General features: G+C 41.9%; 1 protein-coding gene across 1 annotated transcript in view; it reads right to left on the bottom strand.

Annotated features, from left to right (window-relative positions):
* lars2 (leucyl-tRNA synthetase 2, mitochondrial) overlaps nt 1–16837 on the bottom strand; it is a 34211-nt gene extending 17374 nt beyond the window's left edge. Inside the window, exons 1-8 of the mRNA XM_084026761.1 lie at nt 16699–16837; nt 13044–13288; nt 11325–11456; nt 5216–5307; nt 5072–5132; nt 4885–4974; nt 3471–3614; nt 635–742 (exon numbers count right to left, since the gene is read on the bottom strand). Coding sequence (XP_083882887.1) covers nt 635–742; nt 3471–3614; nt 4885–4974; nt 5072–5132; nt 5216–5307; nt 11325–11456; nt 13044–13277 — 861 coding nt within the window. The 5' untranslated portion in view covers nt 13278–13288; nt 16699–16837. The remainder of the gene's footprint in view (nt 1–634; nt 743–3470; nt 3615–4884; nt 4975–5071; nt 5133–5215; nt 5308–11324; nt 11457–13043; nt 13289–16698) is intronic.
* Nucleotides 16838–16984: the final 147 nt, after the last annotated feature.

Genomic DNA, 16984 nt, shown 5'->3' with positions numbered 1-16984 from the left:
TTCAAGGGGAATTAGAATATGTCATGTCGTAGAGGAGATACTAATACGTATCTTTGGCCTCCTGTGGAGATAATTCAGTGCAGAGTTCCTTTGAAAATATATGATGATGTAATACAAGACAAGCAGCCATCCAATTAACTTAATGGCCCCTTGTTTAAACTTTAATTATGCATTCTGCCAAAGACACCCTCTCCCATATACAGGAAGAAAGACACAATAAGCACTTTTTAATTTAAGGCTCTGACTTGCGTTTCTGATTCTTTTTCAGGGAGAATGGTTAATAAGGCTGCTCATAGGGATGTGAAGAACTGTAAATATGGCTTTTAGAAAACTCAATAGAAACTAATTGGTGTCATCATCTATTTGGGTAAATTGCCACTTGCAGACGGATGCACCCGCTGAACAAGAACAATTTTCATGTTTTATTACATTGTTTGGGATAGATATACATAAACAAACAAAAATCCAAAATAAAGCAAGCAATCAGTGCTTTTCGGACAAAGAGATGAAAAACTGAGGCTGGGAAGGGGGAGCGACGGGGAAACACTTGGTGGGGAAACGGTTGAGAGATTGAAAAGAAGCGAGAGTGATGAATGAATAAAAAGTGAGAAGGGGGAAGGGAGCTGAGATTCACCTTGAGTTTGAAATCAAAGTAGCAGCCGGTGCACTCTCCAATCCAGTTTGCCTGCATGGCTTTGACACCATACCACTCTGGGAGGTCTGCTAGGGCGTCCAACAGAGGCTGGAGGAGGGAAGTAGAAACAAATGCACATTTACTACTTTCTACAAGTTTAAAAAGAGCTAATTTTCTACTTCACTGTGGAACAGAGATCCTTTTTGAAGGGGGAGGGACTAGCATAAGTTTGTGGCTGTCTAGGATAATGAAATTGACTTCAACTCAGTGTGGCCTCTTTCAAAGCCTGGCCAATTTCTTTTGACAAAGCAGCAGAGCGGACCAGGTCATATTATGCACACAACGAGGGATTTTCAAAAATCCTGACCTCCACTCGCCCTACTTTCTGTGAGATCACAAAGCAATCGCCTCTAAAGACACACACACACACACACACACACAGTTATTCTGCATGATTAAAGGAAGCTATGCATATCAACGAGGCTCAGGCCAAAAAGCCACAGCTGGGCTGAGGCCAGAGATGTTCAAACTCTCCATTTCCTTTTCAGTCTGTCACAATCTATTACCCACAACCCCCCTCACCGTGCCGCTCAGCATGCACTACCTCATCACAGCGATATCAATACAAACACAAACACTGACTATAGTCATCAGCAGCATGGCCAGAGAGTGCCATTTATGGATTTGCTCCACAGTGGCAGAAAACAGACACAAATCCTAACAAATTTGTGTCAGCGTGACGGAGAGACGTGGCAAAACAAAAAAGATGTAACCAGCAATGGAGATGAAAACAATCTTACAAAGCATCTGCAGACAACTTGTAATGGCTTTCAAGAGAGGCGCAGTAAATGTTTTTTTCTCTTTCCTGGATGAGAAAATATAGTTTGGCACGGAAGCAGGAGTAACTGAAAGATGTACAGCAAGGACAGGAGTCTCCATGGCAACTAAGAAAAGCTTGAAAGAAAAAGAATGGTATAGCAATAACCAAGGATTGTGTGTGTGTTTGAGAGAAAGAGACATCAAGTGCACATCTGACAAAAATATTAGAAAAAAATACACAATGCAGCAATAAAAATGGTTGAGGGATTTGAACCAGCTACCTCCAAAACAAGCCGTTTGTGCTAAATGACATAAAAGCACCTCCAGGAGACATGCTCATATTAAACAGTAATATAGCTGAACAACACAATGAGCTCTCTGTGAATCACTCAGATGTCAGTGCAGCGTAATGGGCAGGCGGCACGCGGGCCCAAATGCAACAAGTGTGATTATGCATGAAATTGAAAATGTGATGATTGTTACATCGCACGCTCCACTTAAAAAAAAAAATCCATCTTAGTAATAATATTCAATCATCTGTCTCCTGGAACCAACAACATGGTTTACGATTCCCGAGGGGACTCGGTCGGCGAGGGGAACAACATGACAGCTGAACTGATGAAGTTAATGTCGTCTAACGGACTCGGACACGTGTACAGGCGAGCTGGGAAACGCACATCCAGGAAATCACAGTCCAATTACAACACGCTGCCGTTTCATGCGGTCCTCCTTTTGCTCCATCTGTCTTTCTCACTTCTTTCTCTTCACACCTTCCTCTTCCTTCCGTCCCACTTCTCTGTTCGTCAGAGAAAATTAGAAATACAGGAACACATTGTCACAGTAGGCTGCTTCCACCTCCTCTCACACCTCTTGACACGGACAAGCATGGGCGACTTCGGCGCCGTGGTAAAACTGGGTGACGCACGCCTGACTGTGGACTAGTTTTAATCAAAATTACAAAATTGGTGAAGGATTTAACAAACCATCAAAGTATACTAGTGTTTATGCATATTTTTTTATAGAATCACATATTTTTCATTATTGCTGACCTTTCTTAAAGCATAGAAGAAGTTTTTAGATTGGTTTGGTACCTTCAACGCTGGCTTTGGTTTCTATTTTATGTCGATAGGGTTTGAAAATCCATTCAGAAAAACTTGCTTTTTGCTCTGTCCTTCTTTCTCGTGGCTGATAGTCTGTTTGACTTCTTTTTTTTAAGAAGAAATCTCAATCTTTTTCTGGCTTTAGCTTCTCAAATATGAGCTTTTGCATCTAGCCTATTTTCTCTGTGTTATATCCTTGGAAACTGAATGCCTTTGGGTCAGTCGGACAAAATGAGACAAAATGCCATCATGGGCTTCAGGCAGTCCTGATGCACATTTTCTTTTCTTTTCTGCAAGTTCACAGACAAAACTAATTGAAAAAATAATAGACATAAAAATTCATCATTAAAATAATCTTTGGTTGCAGCCCTAAAAACAAGAAATATGACCTTTGCACAATCCATGTTTCTCAACCAAGAAGAACAAATAAATCATTAATTGTGTGTGGGAAAGCACGCACATGCATACATGTCTAACAATGCACTTGCGTGTTCCATATGTACAGTGCATGAACTGTGTTTCCTGTGCGTGATTTATAGCACAAGCCCTCGGGGAGGGGGGGGGGGGGGGGGGGGGGGGGGCATTCTGCCTTGCAGCAGGCCTGTGCCATGCACAAAAGGTGGAGGCTTCTCATCAGCCGGCCAGGCCACCTGGTGGCATTACTCGTACTCCACTGGTCTGTCTCTTCTCGGTCGGGAGAGTGGTGTCCAGGGGTCTGATTGCAGAACGAGAGGCAGAGCTGCAGCTGCTGCTACTGAAGTGACAGCCATGATTGTTATCAGAGGGGTCCACTGCTCATTTTGGCCCACATGAAGCTGCTGGCCGGCCATTCAGACCAGCCACTTGACACGTACCCCCCCCCCACACACACACACACACAGGGCTCTCTCTCTCACACACATGCACCAAAGCCGTACCTTGGCATAGTTTGTAGTCTTGATGAACCATTGTGTGAGCAGCTTCTGCTCCACCAGCGCGCCAGACCGCCAGGAGCGGCAATTTTCATCCACCTGCTCATCAGCCAACACTGTCTGATCAACAGGGTCCCAGTTCACCACAGCCTGGAAAACACACACACACAGACAGACAGACACACACACACAGACACACACACACACACACACACACACACTATGGCGTCAGAATCGTTTCATATTACTTGCGCAACTATCAACTGAACGCGTCACACCCGCGTGCTTTGACGCCTGTGCAGCACACAGCGCCTGACGTGTAATGTAGTTTCCTCATTGACTTATAATGGTCACGCGTTCACGCGCACGTCCACGCGTGATGACTGCTGCACGCCTGTGATCACATTACGCGGAGTAACTACGCGTAACATTCATGCGTTTTTTGGCGAACGCACGCATTAACGCTCGCATGAAGATAATTGAACATTTTTGTCAGGCGCTCACATGTACGCGGAAACGACGTGCGCAGACTCTGTCACGCGTAACAAGAAGCTGCGTACATATGAAGCAGCGTGCGCACGTCTGTCTGTCACTGTTTGACAAATGTTGTTACGCGTTCACACGCACGTGCGGTCGCAGATTCTGATGCTGCGCGGACGGAAGTTGATCTGCTGTGCGCACCTACTCCGCGTAACATGAGCGTGTAATGTAGTTGCCTCCCCTGGTTGACTGAAATGAACAGGCCAACTACATTACGCGTTCAAATTACGCGGAGTAGGTGCGCACAGCAGATCAACTTCCGGCCGCGCAGCATCAGAATCTGCGACCGCACGTGCGTGTGAACGCGTAACAACATTTGTCAAACAGTGACAGACAGACGTGCGCACGCTGCTTCATATGTACGCAGCTTCTTGTTACGCGTGACATACAATCTGCGCACGACAACGCACGCACGCACGCACGCATAACAAAGTAACCATGCGTTCACACACACGCTGCTGCGCATCTTTCTAAGTGTTTTGACATCGATTTACCTTCTCACACACACACACACACACACACACACACACACACACACACACACACACACACACACACACACACACACACACACACACACACACACACACACACACACACACACACACACACACACACACACACAGTAAAGCTTAGGAAGTGGCTTGGATTTAATAGTCAGACCAAAGGCTTATTTCAAGGTCGTCCCATTTCATTAAACATAATCAAAAGGCTTCTTTCAAGCTGTCCTCTTTTCAGTTCATTCATTTTCTTCCAAGAGTAACGGGTGAGCTGCCTCACTCATTTCTGTAACTGTCAGCGACCTCAAACCTAAACCAATCATATTATATATTTCAGAAGAAAACCAGCATAAGCACTTTAGTCCAAAGGCCATTCCTACCTCTTTCTGGTATGCCAGCCCTGCTTCAAAAAGCTTGACAAACAAATACTGCGTCCACCTGTAGTAGTCTGGAAGGCAAGTGGTGACTTCCTGTCAGGAAAAAAGGCAGAGTCATGTCAGCAGTGTGTGGTGTGACGCACAACCACAACAGAGCAGGGCAGATCTAAAAGCTCCAGGTCCCACTCACCCGGTCCCAGTTGAAGCAAAGGCCAAGGCTGTCCAGCTGCTCCCGCATGGACTGGATATTACTGAGGAGACGGCACAGAACAGCAACGTTAAACTCTGTAAAAACCAAGAACACTAACAAGAACAGATGTGATATTTCAGAAACCTTTTAGTCCACTCCTCTGGGTCGAGACCCCTCTCGATGGCTGCATTTTCGGCTGGAAGTCCAAAAGCGTCCCAACCCATCGGGTTCAACACCTGTGGATGCAGTTCTGTATTAGTGGTGAAATAACTCAGAGTACACAATAATGAACATCCAACTGAAATAACAATAAGCACATTAAGTGGAGGGGGATTTAAAAAGCAACACAGAATGACTTTATTAGATATGTCATGAGAGGATGTATGCAAACAGTAAAATCATTATCTTTCACTGCAGCAGGTAATTCTTTTATGCAAAATAGCACGTTTCTCTTCACTGCAGCATATGCTGACCCCTATATGATGATGTCTCCCAGTATGTAACTCCATTACACAACAGAGTTAATGCCTACAGGCCGACTACAATTTCCATATAACTGCAGCCGTTATAATGTCAAATCAAGTGGAAAGCAAGGTTAAGCTTGGAATGACATGCAATTAATCCGTAAACTGTGCAACACACCACCTCCAAACAAAATCCCAATCTAGGCGACTGTCGCTTTCCCGTTTTGTCTGCTTTCTCCCTCAATCCTTTGGGGGGTCTACTTTTTAATCCCCATCGCCATCCAACATACACCTCCTCAACATCAATCCTTATCGACTCAAGTGACGTCTCTTTCGCTCATCTCTTATTCCCTTTAGCGCATCAGCTGGGTTTTTCTGCTCACTGAAGGAGTAACGAGATGAAAGCACAGGAGTGGAAGGCGTGAGCAAAGTAGAGGAGAAGCAGAGTGACAAGGAGTCGAGGATTGGAGAGGATCATCGCGTGGACTCTAACGGGTCTGATGTTTCAGGCGAACTGGTATCCTTGGTAACTGCCTCATTTGTCAAGCCGAGTGCTGGATGGTATTAGGCTAAGAGCGCTCGGCACAGCAGACCACTGTGACTGCTCAGGAGGAATACAAGCCCAAGATAACCTACTGTATGTTAATAAGAAAGCAGAACAATCAAGCTCCTATGATTATTCAGTGTGAATACTCCATTAAAGTGAGACATCATGGTGTTACAGTGATCGGCTGTGATGGACAGGCTGCGTTACAAAGAACAACTTCAAAGTTCAAAGACGGCAGCAGAGGCAAATTATCTTTCCTGATAGCGCCAGCTGCACTTATCCTTACATCAACGCAGAGCGTGAATGCCAGTCCGACTCTTCACCAACCTGTTATCATGACGGCTCACAGTGCAATTCAGAGCTTGAGTGACAGGGAACAGTGGAAGATGGACGTGGGAGTCAGTGTGGGCACATTTTATGGCAATCTGTCCACTGTAGAGCCCGTCAGTGCCGTGCTGAGACACATAACATGAAACCACAGCTCCAGGCACCTCCTGCTGACGACAACAGGGCCGCAGAGTGTTTGTGACTGTGACTGTGTGTGTGAGACCACTCAGTGTCCGCCCACGTAGTTCCAGCTAGAAGCTTCACCGCGTCCATGGCAGCTTTAATATGCAACATGTGTCTGTTCTCTCATCACACTAATCGACTCTGGTAAGTTGCACGATTTTATGCAGGAGCTCATGTGCACAAGCAACTACAGCCCGAAGAACTACAGTCTGTTTTTATTTATATTGATCCGTAAAGGTTTATTTCACCCAATTCTAAAAGAACATTTTAATGTACTGTAGTGTTAGTGGCATCTAGCCATGCAGATACTTTTGCTTTAAAGAGATATTTCCACAAATCGCGAAACACACTTATTCGCTTTGTGAGTTTGATGGTTCCAGCTGCATAAAATCATACAGACACGACACATGCTTCCATAGGTACTACTTCTTCAAAAGCAAGAACTTCAGTGAACTTTTCTGGCCTTCTAGCAGAGCCTTTTCACCAAGTGAGCTGTGGACACCTATTTCACAGTGATCAAATTACACAGATGCCAGTGGACTCATTAGAAACTATCAATACTCAAGTGAGGAGATTTTGGTCACAATCTATTGATGTGATGAAGATCAACAGGAACATTGAGTCTGGGTATAAAATTCTTATATTTCATGATTAAAAAAAGCCAGAAATATCTCATGAAATATCCCTTTAAAAGCCAAATAGCTGTAGGCTGTGACGATAGACAGAGTGTACCTTCCTTAATTAACTAGTGAGTAGAGCAGACTGTGTGCACACAGCGGAGCAGCTGAGAGAAAGTACACACCTGGGCAGGAAGCAGCTGCCAGTCATGTGAAACCATGTTTCTGTTCAGGGAGAGACCGGAGACACGCAGAAGGGGAAAATCCACCAGGAAAAGAAAAACGAGAGGTTTGTCATAAACCAGCTTGTCGTCAGGGACCAGGATAAAGACCAGCGAGGACAAGCACTGACCAAAGAACTGAACGTAGGGTGTCACCATCATGTCAGAAGGTTTGTGCTTCTGCAGCACGATGACCCGTCTGACAGGAACTTCATCGACAGCAGCCGCTTAATGAACTCAAACGGAGCGTTCAATATCGACCGCAATGCTTTGATTCGAAACAGAGTCGAGTATCGATTTCACCTTTACTTTAAATCGCAGCAATTAACAAGAACTAGGAAAACATGCCCTTGCCTTTAAGTTTACTTAATCTTCACAATTATCTCAATGATCTTATTTTTAAAACGTTAAATAGGTCCCAGGTGTAAAACATGTCTTAGCTCACAGAGCGTCTGTAATCATTCAATCTGAGTAAAAACAAATCGGTTTCAATGTCTTTACCCAGAAACCCACACGATTAGGTCATTGGAGCAGAAAAACATAGGAGGACGAATGAAGCGTCAGCTCAGGTTAATTAATTAAGCTAATTTATACTAAAGCAAAGTACACTACATGCAAATATGCTGTATTGGCAGAAATCAATACAGCACAGTAGGAATCAAGCACAACAACAGAACGATCTAATTACAGGCTCCCAGGATAGTGTAAACTTTGCTTGTGTAATTAAAAGATTGTGGTGTCAGGAGGCATCGTTATGCTACTAATGGTACATGTGTCCTGCTAACCCAGTGTGCAATACAGTGTACCAGCTATAGCATTCATAAGGAGATACGTAGCAGCACAATTCACTGCAGGTGTAAACAGAGCTGATATAAGTGATATTCTTCATTGTGTTGAACACATAGCGTGATATAGAGCTGGAATAAATCAATCAGAATTAGCTAACAACCGGGCTGGCCTGGTAAATATGATAATTTATCGCCCTTCAATGGAATTGCATTGTGATGAAACCATAATCTATCGAGATGTCGCGATACACAATTGCGTCCTCTAAAATGATAAAAAAAAACAAGAACATCTTCACCCAAATGTCTGAGAGAATCTGAATTGTTAAGAATTCTGTTTATGGGAATGAAATATATTTATTTTTGTCTGTAGGACTTGAGAACATACTCATATGTGTGTTTTTATCAAGATATGACATTACCCATATCAGGATAGAAGGTTTTGGCCATATTACCCATAAGTAACAGCGCAGTGAGAATGTTTTAGTGTGATTATCAGATAGCTAGTACTGTATAATGTTATGTACAGAGATCACAATGAATGAAGTACAGAATGGTGGTTCACCAGTAATATCAGGGGAAGAGTCCACATCTCATCGTTCTCAAACCGTTTAACTCAGACAGGAAAACAGATTTCTCACAATTGTTAAAATAAAATATGCTCCTCAAAATGCCTCTGTGGGTGACACGTCCTTTGGGATTTAGGGAAGTCTTTACATTACAAAGTACGTCTGAATAAAAACCGTTAAGCCACAGAGAGGACTTGTGGTGAGGGGCAGATAATAAACTATAAAGAACACCTTAAAAGTTAAAAGCTTTGAGTCATAATTGGATTATTCTTAAAGGAGTCATCACCTGGAAATCGCAATTTCTCTTGTTAAAACATGCATATCTGTGTTTGACCTCAGTTGAAACTTGCCTGAAAGGCTGGAGTTTGAAAGTGGCGCCGTTTTTTCGCTTCTGCTCTTTTTCCGAACAGGAATAGCACACAAGGGTGTGCATTCCTAAAGCACGAGATTTTGATTCTGCGCCTTCGGTGACGTCACCGTGGCGGCTACTTGCATAAGCCCACCCCTCTTTCACCACCCAACCCCGCCCCGTCCGCTACCTGAAATCGCCGAAGCGCCGCCATTATGTTTTGGAGTCTGCATGCAGGCAAGCCCCCCCGGCTCTGTCCTTCCTGCGGCGAATCAACGCGCGCCTCATTACATATTATACAATGCACATCCGGACCAGTCAAAACCTCGCGCGTAATCTCGCGTGATAAAATCGCGGTACGAAAAAGGGTCAGAACAAGCTCAATGTTTGATTAAAATTTTTTTTTTTTTTTCTAATAAGTTTTACGAATTGATCCAAAGCGATCCAAGGGGGGCTGGATACGTATAAAACCAGGTGATGACTCCTTTAATGGGTAGTCACCTAGCTGGACAACTTCTAAATGTTTTTAGAACAGATGAATCAATATTTGTGACTTTATATAACTCAATTTAGATGAAGTGCGGTACAACATGTCTTTCCTACCAATTTGCTTATAATGCTGGTAGAAGCACTGATGATGCTCCAAACACTACAACTCACGTTATTAATTAGCTGGAAAATCCTACAGCTTATGCGTTTAGCTCAGCAGTGAATGTCATACTCCCTTGGATCATGTTCAACAAGATGCCAGATGGAGGTGAACCCCGACATAATCAGATGGCATCGTTCTCATAGGATGATGAACAGCAGACGAAGGTTAACGCAACCGTCTATGTACAAGTTATTAGCACTGGAGCTCCTCGAGGCTGAAAAGGCTCTTTTATACACTTTTCATTTCAAAATCCCATACTTACAGACTCATTTCCTCCTGTGGAGATTGTTCAGACCGACATCTGAGTACAATTGAATAAAAAAAAAACTAAAGAATAGTTGGTGAACGCAGCCCAATTATAATCAATGGGGAGAGAGTTGAGCAGGTAACAGCATGATACGCGTATATATATATTTTTTTAAATCTAAGTCAAACCACAAACCTGACCAGAAGGGCTAGATAATCTCCACCCCCTGCAGGTTGAAAAGGTTTAAACCTTTCCTCGACTCCACTATCAAACTACTGAAGTGTGTATTTGCAGTTTCAAGCTTCTCCTCTTCTTCACACAAAACACCCAGTTATATTACATATAAATGTATATTAGCAAAAGCACATACAAAATACAAAAATATATATAACAACCTCACAGCTCATAGCTGTCACACCTTCTGTATGCCTAGAGGCGCCTCTACACTTAAAGGTGCGATATGCATGACTGGGTGCATTTTCATTACCTCTCAACATGGTGACGCCTGAGCCAGGGGCTCAAATCTAACTAACAGCTAACTACAGCAAACGTGCTGACACAGCTTACAGCCTTTACCCGAGGGGGAACTCATTTCAGACTCAGACTCTCATTTTGGTATGAGAGTACGCAGCGATATATATCTAAAAAATAGTCCTTTCCCATTGCCAGTAGATTTAGTTATTTTCCATCATGAAAATGCAGTTATGGTGGTTAACTGTTGCCATGGTGGTGATTGTTGGAACAGTGGAAAGACTAAAAGACAACAAAGAGGATTGTGATGAGTTTTATCACGTTTCTAAGTTTGAATGAAATGTGCTTCGATGATCAGCGAGGTAAAATGACTTGTCTGACTGGATTCTGGTGGCTTTGAGGAGAGAATGTTAATGGTATGTTTGTACATTATAAAGTTATAATATAATAGTCTTAATCCCTGTTCATTTTACAGCAATTATATATTCACTTGAACAAGGGTCACATAAGTGAATACTTAAAATTCTTTTAACCTTTAATCTGTGTTCTTATGAGAGGAGGCTGTGTGGAAAAGCACAGCCGTTACTAATAACAATAATGATGGCTGCGTTCTATTGCAGTGTCCTAGTAAGTCATGACGTTGTGACGGTGAGCCAGCGGGCATAATACCAGGACCCGGAAACCGACGGAGCTAAATGGAACTCAGCCATTATTCATTTATCATTGTGCTTTTCCTACTGTGGTGTGTGAGAACATCTTCCATCAAAAAGGCCTCTAACTAACTACTTTTACAACAACATATTGACTGAAAGCAGACATACCTGATGGCCTCTCATTCTCTGGAAGTGGCCGATTGTGTCACTGATGGTGTACACTCTCACATGCCCCATGTGGAGTCGCCCCGATGGGTACGGAAACATGGAGAGGACGTAAAACTTCTTCTTGTTGGAACTCTGGGAAAACAAAATAACGTACAGAGCTGTGAGAAAACCTTATGGGAGATGGAAGATTTGAATCTTTAGAGATTACAATAAGAGTGCAGGAGTTCTTTTCTCCCGCCATCAGTCTGGCTTTTGATGGAGTCTTGTATAAAAGATGCAGCATTAACCTCATGAGGTCAAGACGGGGAATAATAACTCCTCACATACAGAGCGAGAGCGCTGACTGACTGTATGAGGAACTACCAGCGTCTGATTATAGTGTCAGAACACGAAATGCGGCGGGAGCTGATTATGGATGATTTACAGTCGCAACACTGTTACCACGGCAACACAGTAAGTACTGGTTACACCCGGCTATACATGATTACAGGAAACCTGAGTCATGAATTTTTCAATAAATTAATTAGGGACCGGGGCTGTCATGAATGCACTTAATCACTGTCGGCTCGTCCCAGACAGCCACACAGTCGCACCATTTGGATATATAATCAGCCAGAGCTCCAAGGCGGAGATGAGCTACACGGGCCAGCGCCACTTATAGCTGGGAATCATCTGGAAGCTGGACATTATTCTGACACACGGCACGAGGACAGCCGTTTAGACGGGACGAGTTATGAAACAAGGGCAGATCAAAAGGGCCATCACACAAGATTCACAGAGAACAACATAATGCACGTTAGGATCCTGGTTTTAATGATAAATTTACATCGAACAACACGTGTGTGAACATGCTAGAGAATAAAAGAATTATTATATAATTATTTATATAATAATAATACATTTTATTTATCAGTGTCCTTGGGTGCCTTTTAAGACACCTTACAAAACACACAAAAAAAACATAAATAATTAAAAGTCATTATACGGACTCACCAAAGCCTCCTAGTCCATGTAGTGGATATTTTTGAAAAATAATGTGAATTATGTGCTTTTTAAATTCAAACCCAAATGTACTATACATATTTAGTTTTTTAAGTTTCAGATGATTGTGTATTCTAAGTCTCACCAGTAGCATATATTTCAGTGGAATGTCAATAGTTGTTGCTGAATGTTTAAAGTAATCAAATGACTAAAATATAAATAAATAAATAAAAACGTTTAACCTTAAATAGGAACCTTTCAGAAACCAATACACCAATTTTTCCTGCGTGAAAAATAAGAACAGATCTCTGAACAACCCACTTTTTTTACTGAATATTTTCCCAAGAAGGATTTTCCTTGAAACTTCTGTTAGTGTTTTTATCCATTGCAGATTTATTTAAAAAAAGATGAAAAAAGATAAAAGATGTTACATATTACTATATGATTATATAAATATGATTATTGAATTATCATTAGGTTTTCTTTGATGTTCACTACAAATTTCAACCCAGTCCTGTGAAAAGAAACGCTATAAGATTCTGTCTCATGAATTTAAATAAAGTTTTTATAGGATTGTTTACAAGAATATCCATGACATGAACTGGGAGGTCTTGGTGAGTTGATATTACACATAATGAGGATACTCCAAAAACCAGATTACGATTCATTTGGCTTATCATGATGTCACGGGGCTAAAGACGGCAGGAAACTGCATGAAAAGTGAAACGGCCTCCTTACTTCCTCCAGCGCTTCCTCCTGCCACTGTGCCATAATTCGTGGGTGCCACCATTCTTCCACCCTGCGTCGGGTCTCTGTTTTATAGTCTTTCTCCCATACGCCTGTCTCACTGAACAGGGTGCGGGTGCTGGGAGACAGGAGGCGGGATACTGGGCTCAGGAGAGCACCAATGATTTGGTGAGACCGGGCAGCCGGCAGCGGAAACAGAGCCAGCCTTCTCATTGACACCTGCATGGCTCCGGCACCTGAAACCGGGACAGAAACAGTTAGACAGGCAGACGGAGAGGCTGACATTCTTATTAGGACGTTAACACCAATGTTAGTATTAACATGATATGGAAAATTCAGGTAAACTCACATGTGAAAAGATCTAACAGCTAAAACATTTAGATTTTACATTTAGTTTTTACTAACCATTACCTTTTATGATATCATTTATATTTCTGTTAATTAAATCTTAGTTACATTACACAGCTCACTCTTTCTTCTTATAGATTAAAAGATCAAGCAATTAATTGTAAAAAATATTCTGCACACTGCTTGATAATGAAAATAATAATTAGGTGGAGCACTAAATTGATGTTGATATTATACATTACTACGGCTGCAACCAACCGATTTTCATTGTCAATTAATCTGTCAATCATTTTATTATTGATTCTTAATTTCATCTCTAAACATTACCTAATCTTTTAAAACAGAAACTTAAACAACTGATTTTTTGGATATAATAACTGATATAAGCAACATGATTGACTTTGATTTGATCACCACGAAACAATTCCACTGAAATAAAAAAAAAACTACTGAATACTGAATCATCATCCACAACTAAGTGACTGTATTAAGTTTGTTTTCAATGTGACATCAGGCGTCTACACCACTCTGATTCACCGTCATCACTGTCAAGGTTCCTTTCAGAATCCTTCCATTTTAATTTTCTCATGCTCCTTCAAGTCTCCACTCAAAAAGTGTTTTTTAACATCGGTATGTGCCGGTCACTACGTGGCGTGAAAAAGGTGAATATTTTATCTACAGATACTTCCACTTGGGATGGTAATCATCACTCACAATGGCTTTGCATGAAAGCCCTCATGTCCTAAAACATCAACAAGTTGACACTCCATCAACACGAGTTTATGGGACTGAACAGCAGATGTGTTGAGAGCGACTGACGGCTCTGCGGCAGCTTTCCATGTGATTTTCTCTCACAGTCGGAGTTCTTTGCACCACGTCACTCAGACAACAGCGTGATTTGGTGAAATAAGAGGTTTATGCAGCACAATGTGATTAGGATCTGCCTCTGGACAGGCTGTTCTTATTAAACCGCCGGCCCACTCAGATGTGAGGATGACATTTCCAATCAACTCATTTACAATTATTCACCCATTTGTCTGCCCTGACACAGGTTAACTGCACGGGAGTTCCTGCTTCCACAACACATTTGTGATAATTTGCCAACAGAAAGGTTTGAAATATGACACAGCAGGGATGTCAAGAACAGGATTATTCAGAAGATTTCTAGTTAATAAATGTTTGTCCTACTACAACGAACAGATTTATTGTGGACTACATGAAAAAAGTTTAACCCTCGTTGTCATGAGTGCAGCAGTGATACGAGACTAGACTTAATGTAGGTCAGACAGTCAACTGCATGCAAGATAAAACTATTTGACCTAAATGTGTCTTCTACGTAACACACAGACACACACACACACACTCAAAAAAATAACCAGTTTCCAAGGTAACCTGAGATATCTGTACAGTCAAGTGCTGCTAACCCGACCTGTCCAGAGAATATTTTCACAGCAGTGACGCATCTGGATCTCAGACAATGAGACATTTATAGCTGCTGTGTGGAATGAGCGATAATCTGCATGATCTGACACCAGAGATAAAGATGGGGTAAATAGAAATGAAGACCGTTGCTTATCTGAAGCTGTGGCTGGACAGGGTTCACTGCAGAGGTATGGAAATCATTAAGAGTGACCTGCATTGTTAATTGTTTCATGCACATGATCAAAAGACACACAGTGGACTCAACAGCACAGTTTGAATGAAGAGTTTGAAACAACTTCAAGCATCCGACCAGCCTGAAAGATTTACTGACAGGGTGGGAAGGGCATCTGAGGATAACTTTTTATTCTTTCGTTTTCTCCACCAAATGAGTGTAAAACAGTGAAAAGTGCTGGCTCCTCTCCGCCATCCACGCGTTCGTTGGGATGCGTTTTTTTCACTAAATTCTCTCGAGTATAACCTGAACATCGCAGCAGCTGACACTCCTCCCTCAGGCTGAGGCTGGGAGAGCCGAACACTCAAGGTTGTGTGCATCTCTGAAGGTGCAAGTGAGTGGGCTGAGGCGAGAGACTGAGAAAATGTTTCTATGGTGACCGGCTCATCCGTTCAGGCGTCTCCTGTGAAGGCTGACTGAAAACTTCTGCCAACAACAAGCTGGTTCACAAGAGCAGAGGACGGCTGTATCGGAACGCCTGTCCTATTATTTGGATTCTAGTATTGCACTAATACAATACCACCAACCGAAATGTGTCATGTATTGACATTGGAATCAATAAATTCACATTTTTGGTGTTGCAAAACGAACTCTTCAGATTTAAATCAAAAGGTTGCACATTTTAGACAAAAATAAACAATGATGCATTTGAACACTTTGGCTTTGGGAAGCTGTATGTTATTAAATAGTGGGGATTTGAAGAAAAAAAAACATTTTATGGTTTATGTATCAGTACAAAACTACAGAAAAAAGTTTCAAATGTCATGATATTAATGTTATGTACTGCAATATCAATATCCTGATATGTGATTTGGTTATTCTGAAATCTTCTAGTTGTGATCTAGTTGAGAGAAAGTTAAACTATGAATCCACAAATGCATATTATATTACCAGTAGTACTGAGTCAAAATGTATTTTTAATAAATAATAGAAGTGACAGGTGTTGACAGATTGACATAAAATCAGTAAGCAACCATTTTTAGCAAAAAAAGGCATCATAATAAATAATTTCCACTATGTTCTGGTATTATGAAGTCCTAAATGAAACCAATTAATAGTTGCTGCCTTATAATGAATAGGCTTCCACCTGAAAGCACCTCATAGATACAATATCAATACTGACACATATTTGACAAAATAAAATGTAAAAATATTGGTGGTTTTCTCGAAATAGCTGCTTTTCCACAAACCTGCAGTTAAAACTGGTCAATGTTGATTAATTCAGCTCTCAAGCAGCGTGATGATAAACAATGTTATGTTGTTTGTGTAACTCTGTTTGGGGTTGATCACTTCACATAACACAAGCATGCATGATGAAAACAACTGGACCATTAATTAGCATGACTACAGCGTAACGTCACTCAGTAACGTGACGTCACACCAACACGATGTCCTGATGTACACAGGAGCATTATTCAGGCTATACTACCAGGCTGCGTGCCATTAACACTTGCCCGACGCTAGCACGACACTGACGTAGGTGATGGAAGGTCTCCGGTCCTGTTGCTGCACAGAAACCTGCTGGTTGACGAGTTTACACACTTTAAACAAGCGTTTCCTCGTTGACTGCAGTCTGACTGCTGGTCCATCAAACCGAGGTAACGTTGCCTTTTAGGAGGAAAACATGACCCGGAAGGTGCTTACCGTTTTGTTTCCTGGTCCTTTATGTCAACGTTATGGTCGTAATGACATAAATGCAACAGTCCGCAATATGAATGTCATCCTCGGCTTTTAAATACGCGTTAAGTGACCTGTTTTCCTGGATCACGACTTCGCCATAGGCGTCGCCATCTTGGATTTGAATAAACTTTATCAACACACTGTACGTCGACAGCGACAAATATGAAATTAACCAATATCCGTTTATATGCAACATACATTCATTTCATGAGCTGCTTCCCTTAAAACTATTATATATATTTTAAATGTG

This window comes from Eutrigla gurnardus, assembly GCF_963514095.1.
Source record: "Eutrigla gurnardus genome assembly, chromosome: 14".
Lineage (NCBI taxonomy): Eukaryota > Metazoa > Chordata > Actinopteri > Perciformes > Triglidae > Eutrigla > Eutrigla gurnardus.
This window is presented reverse-complemented; position numbering and strand designations above follow the sequence as displayed.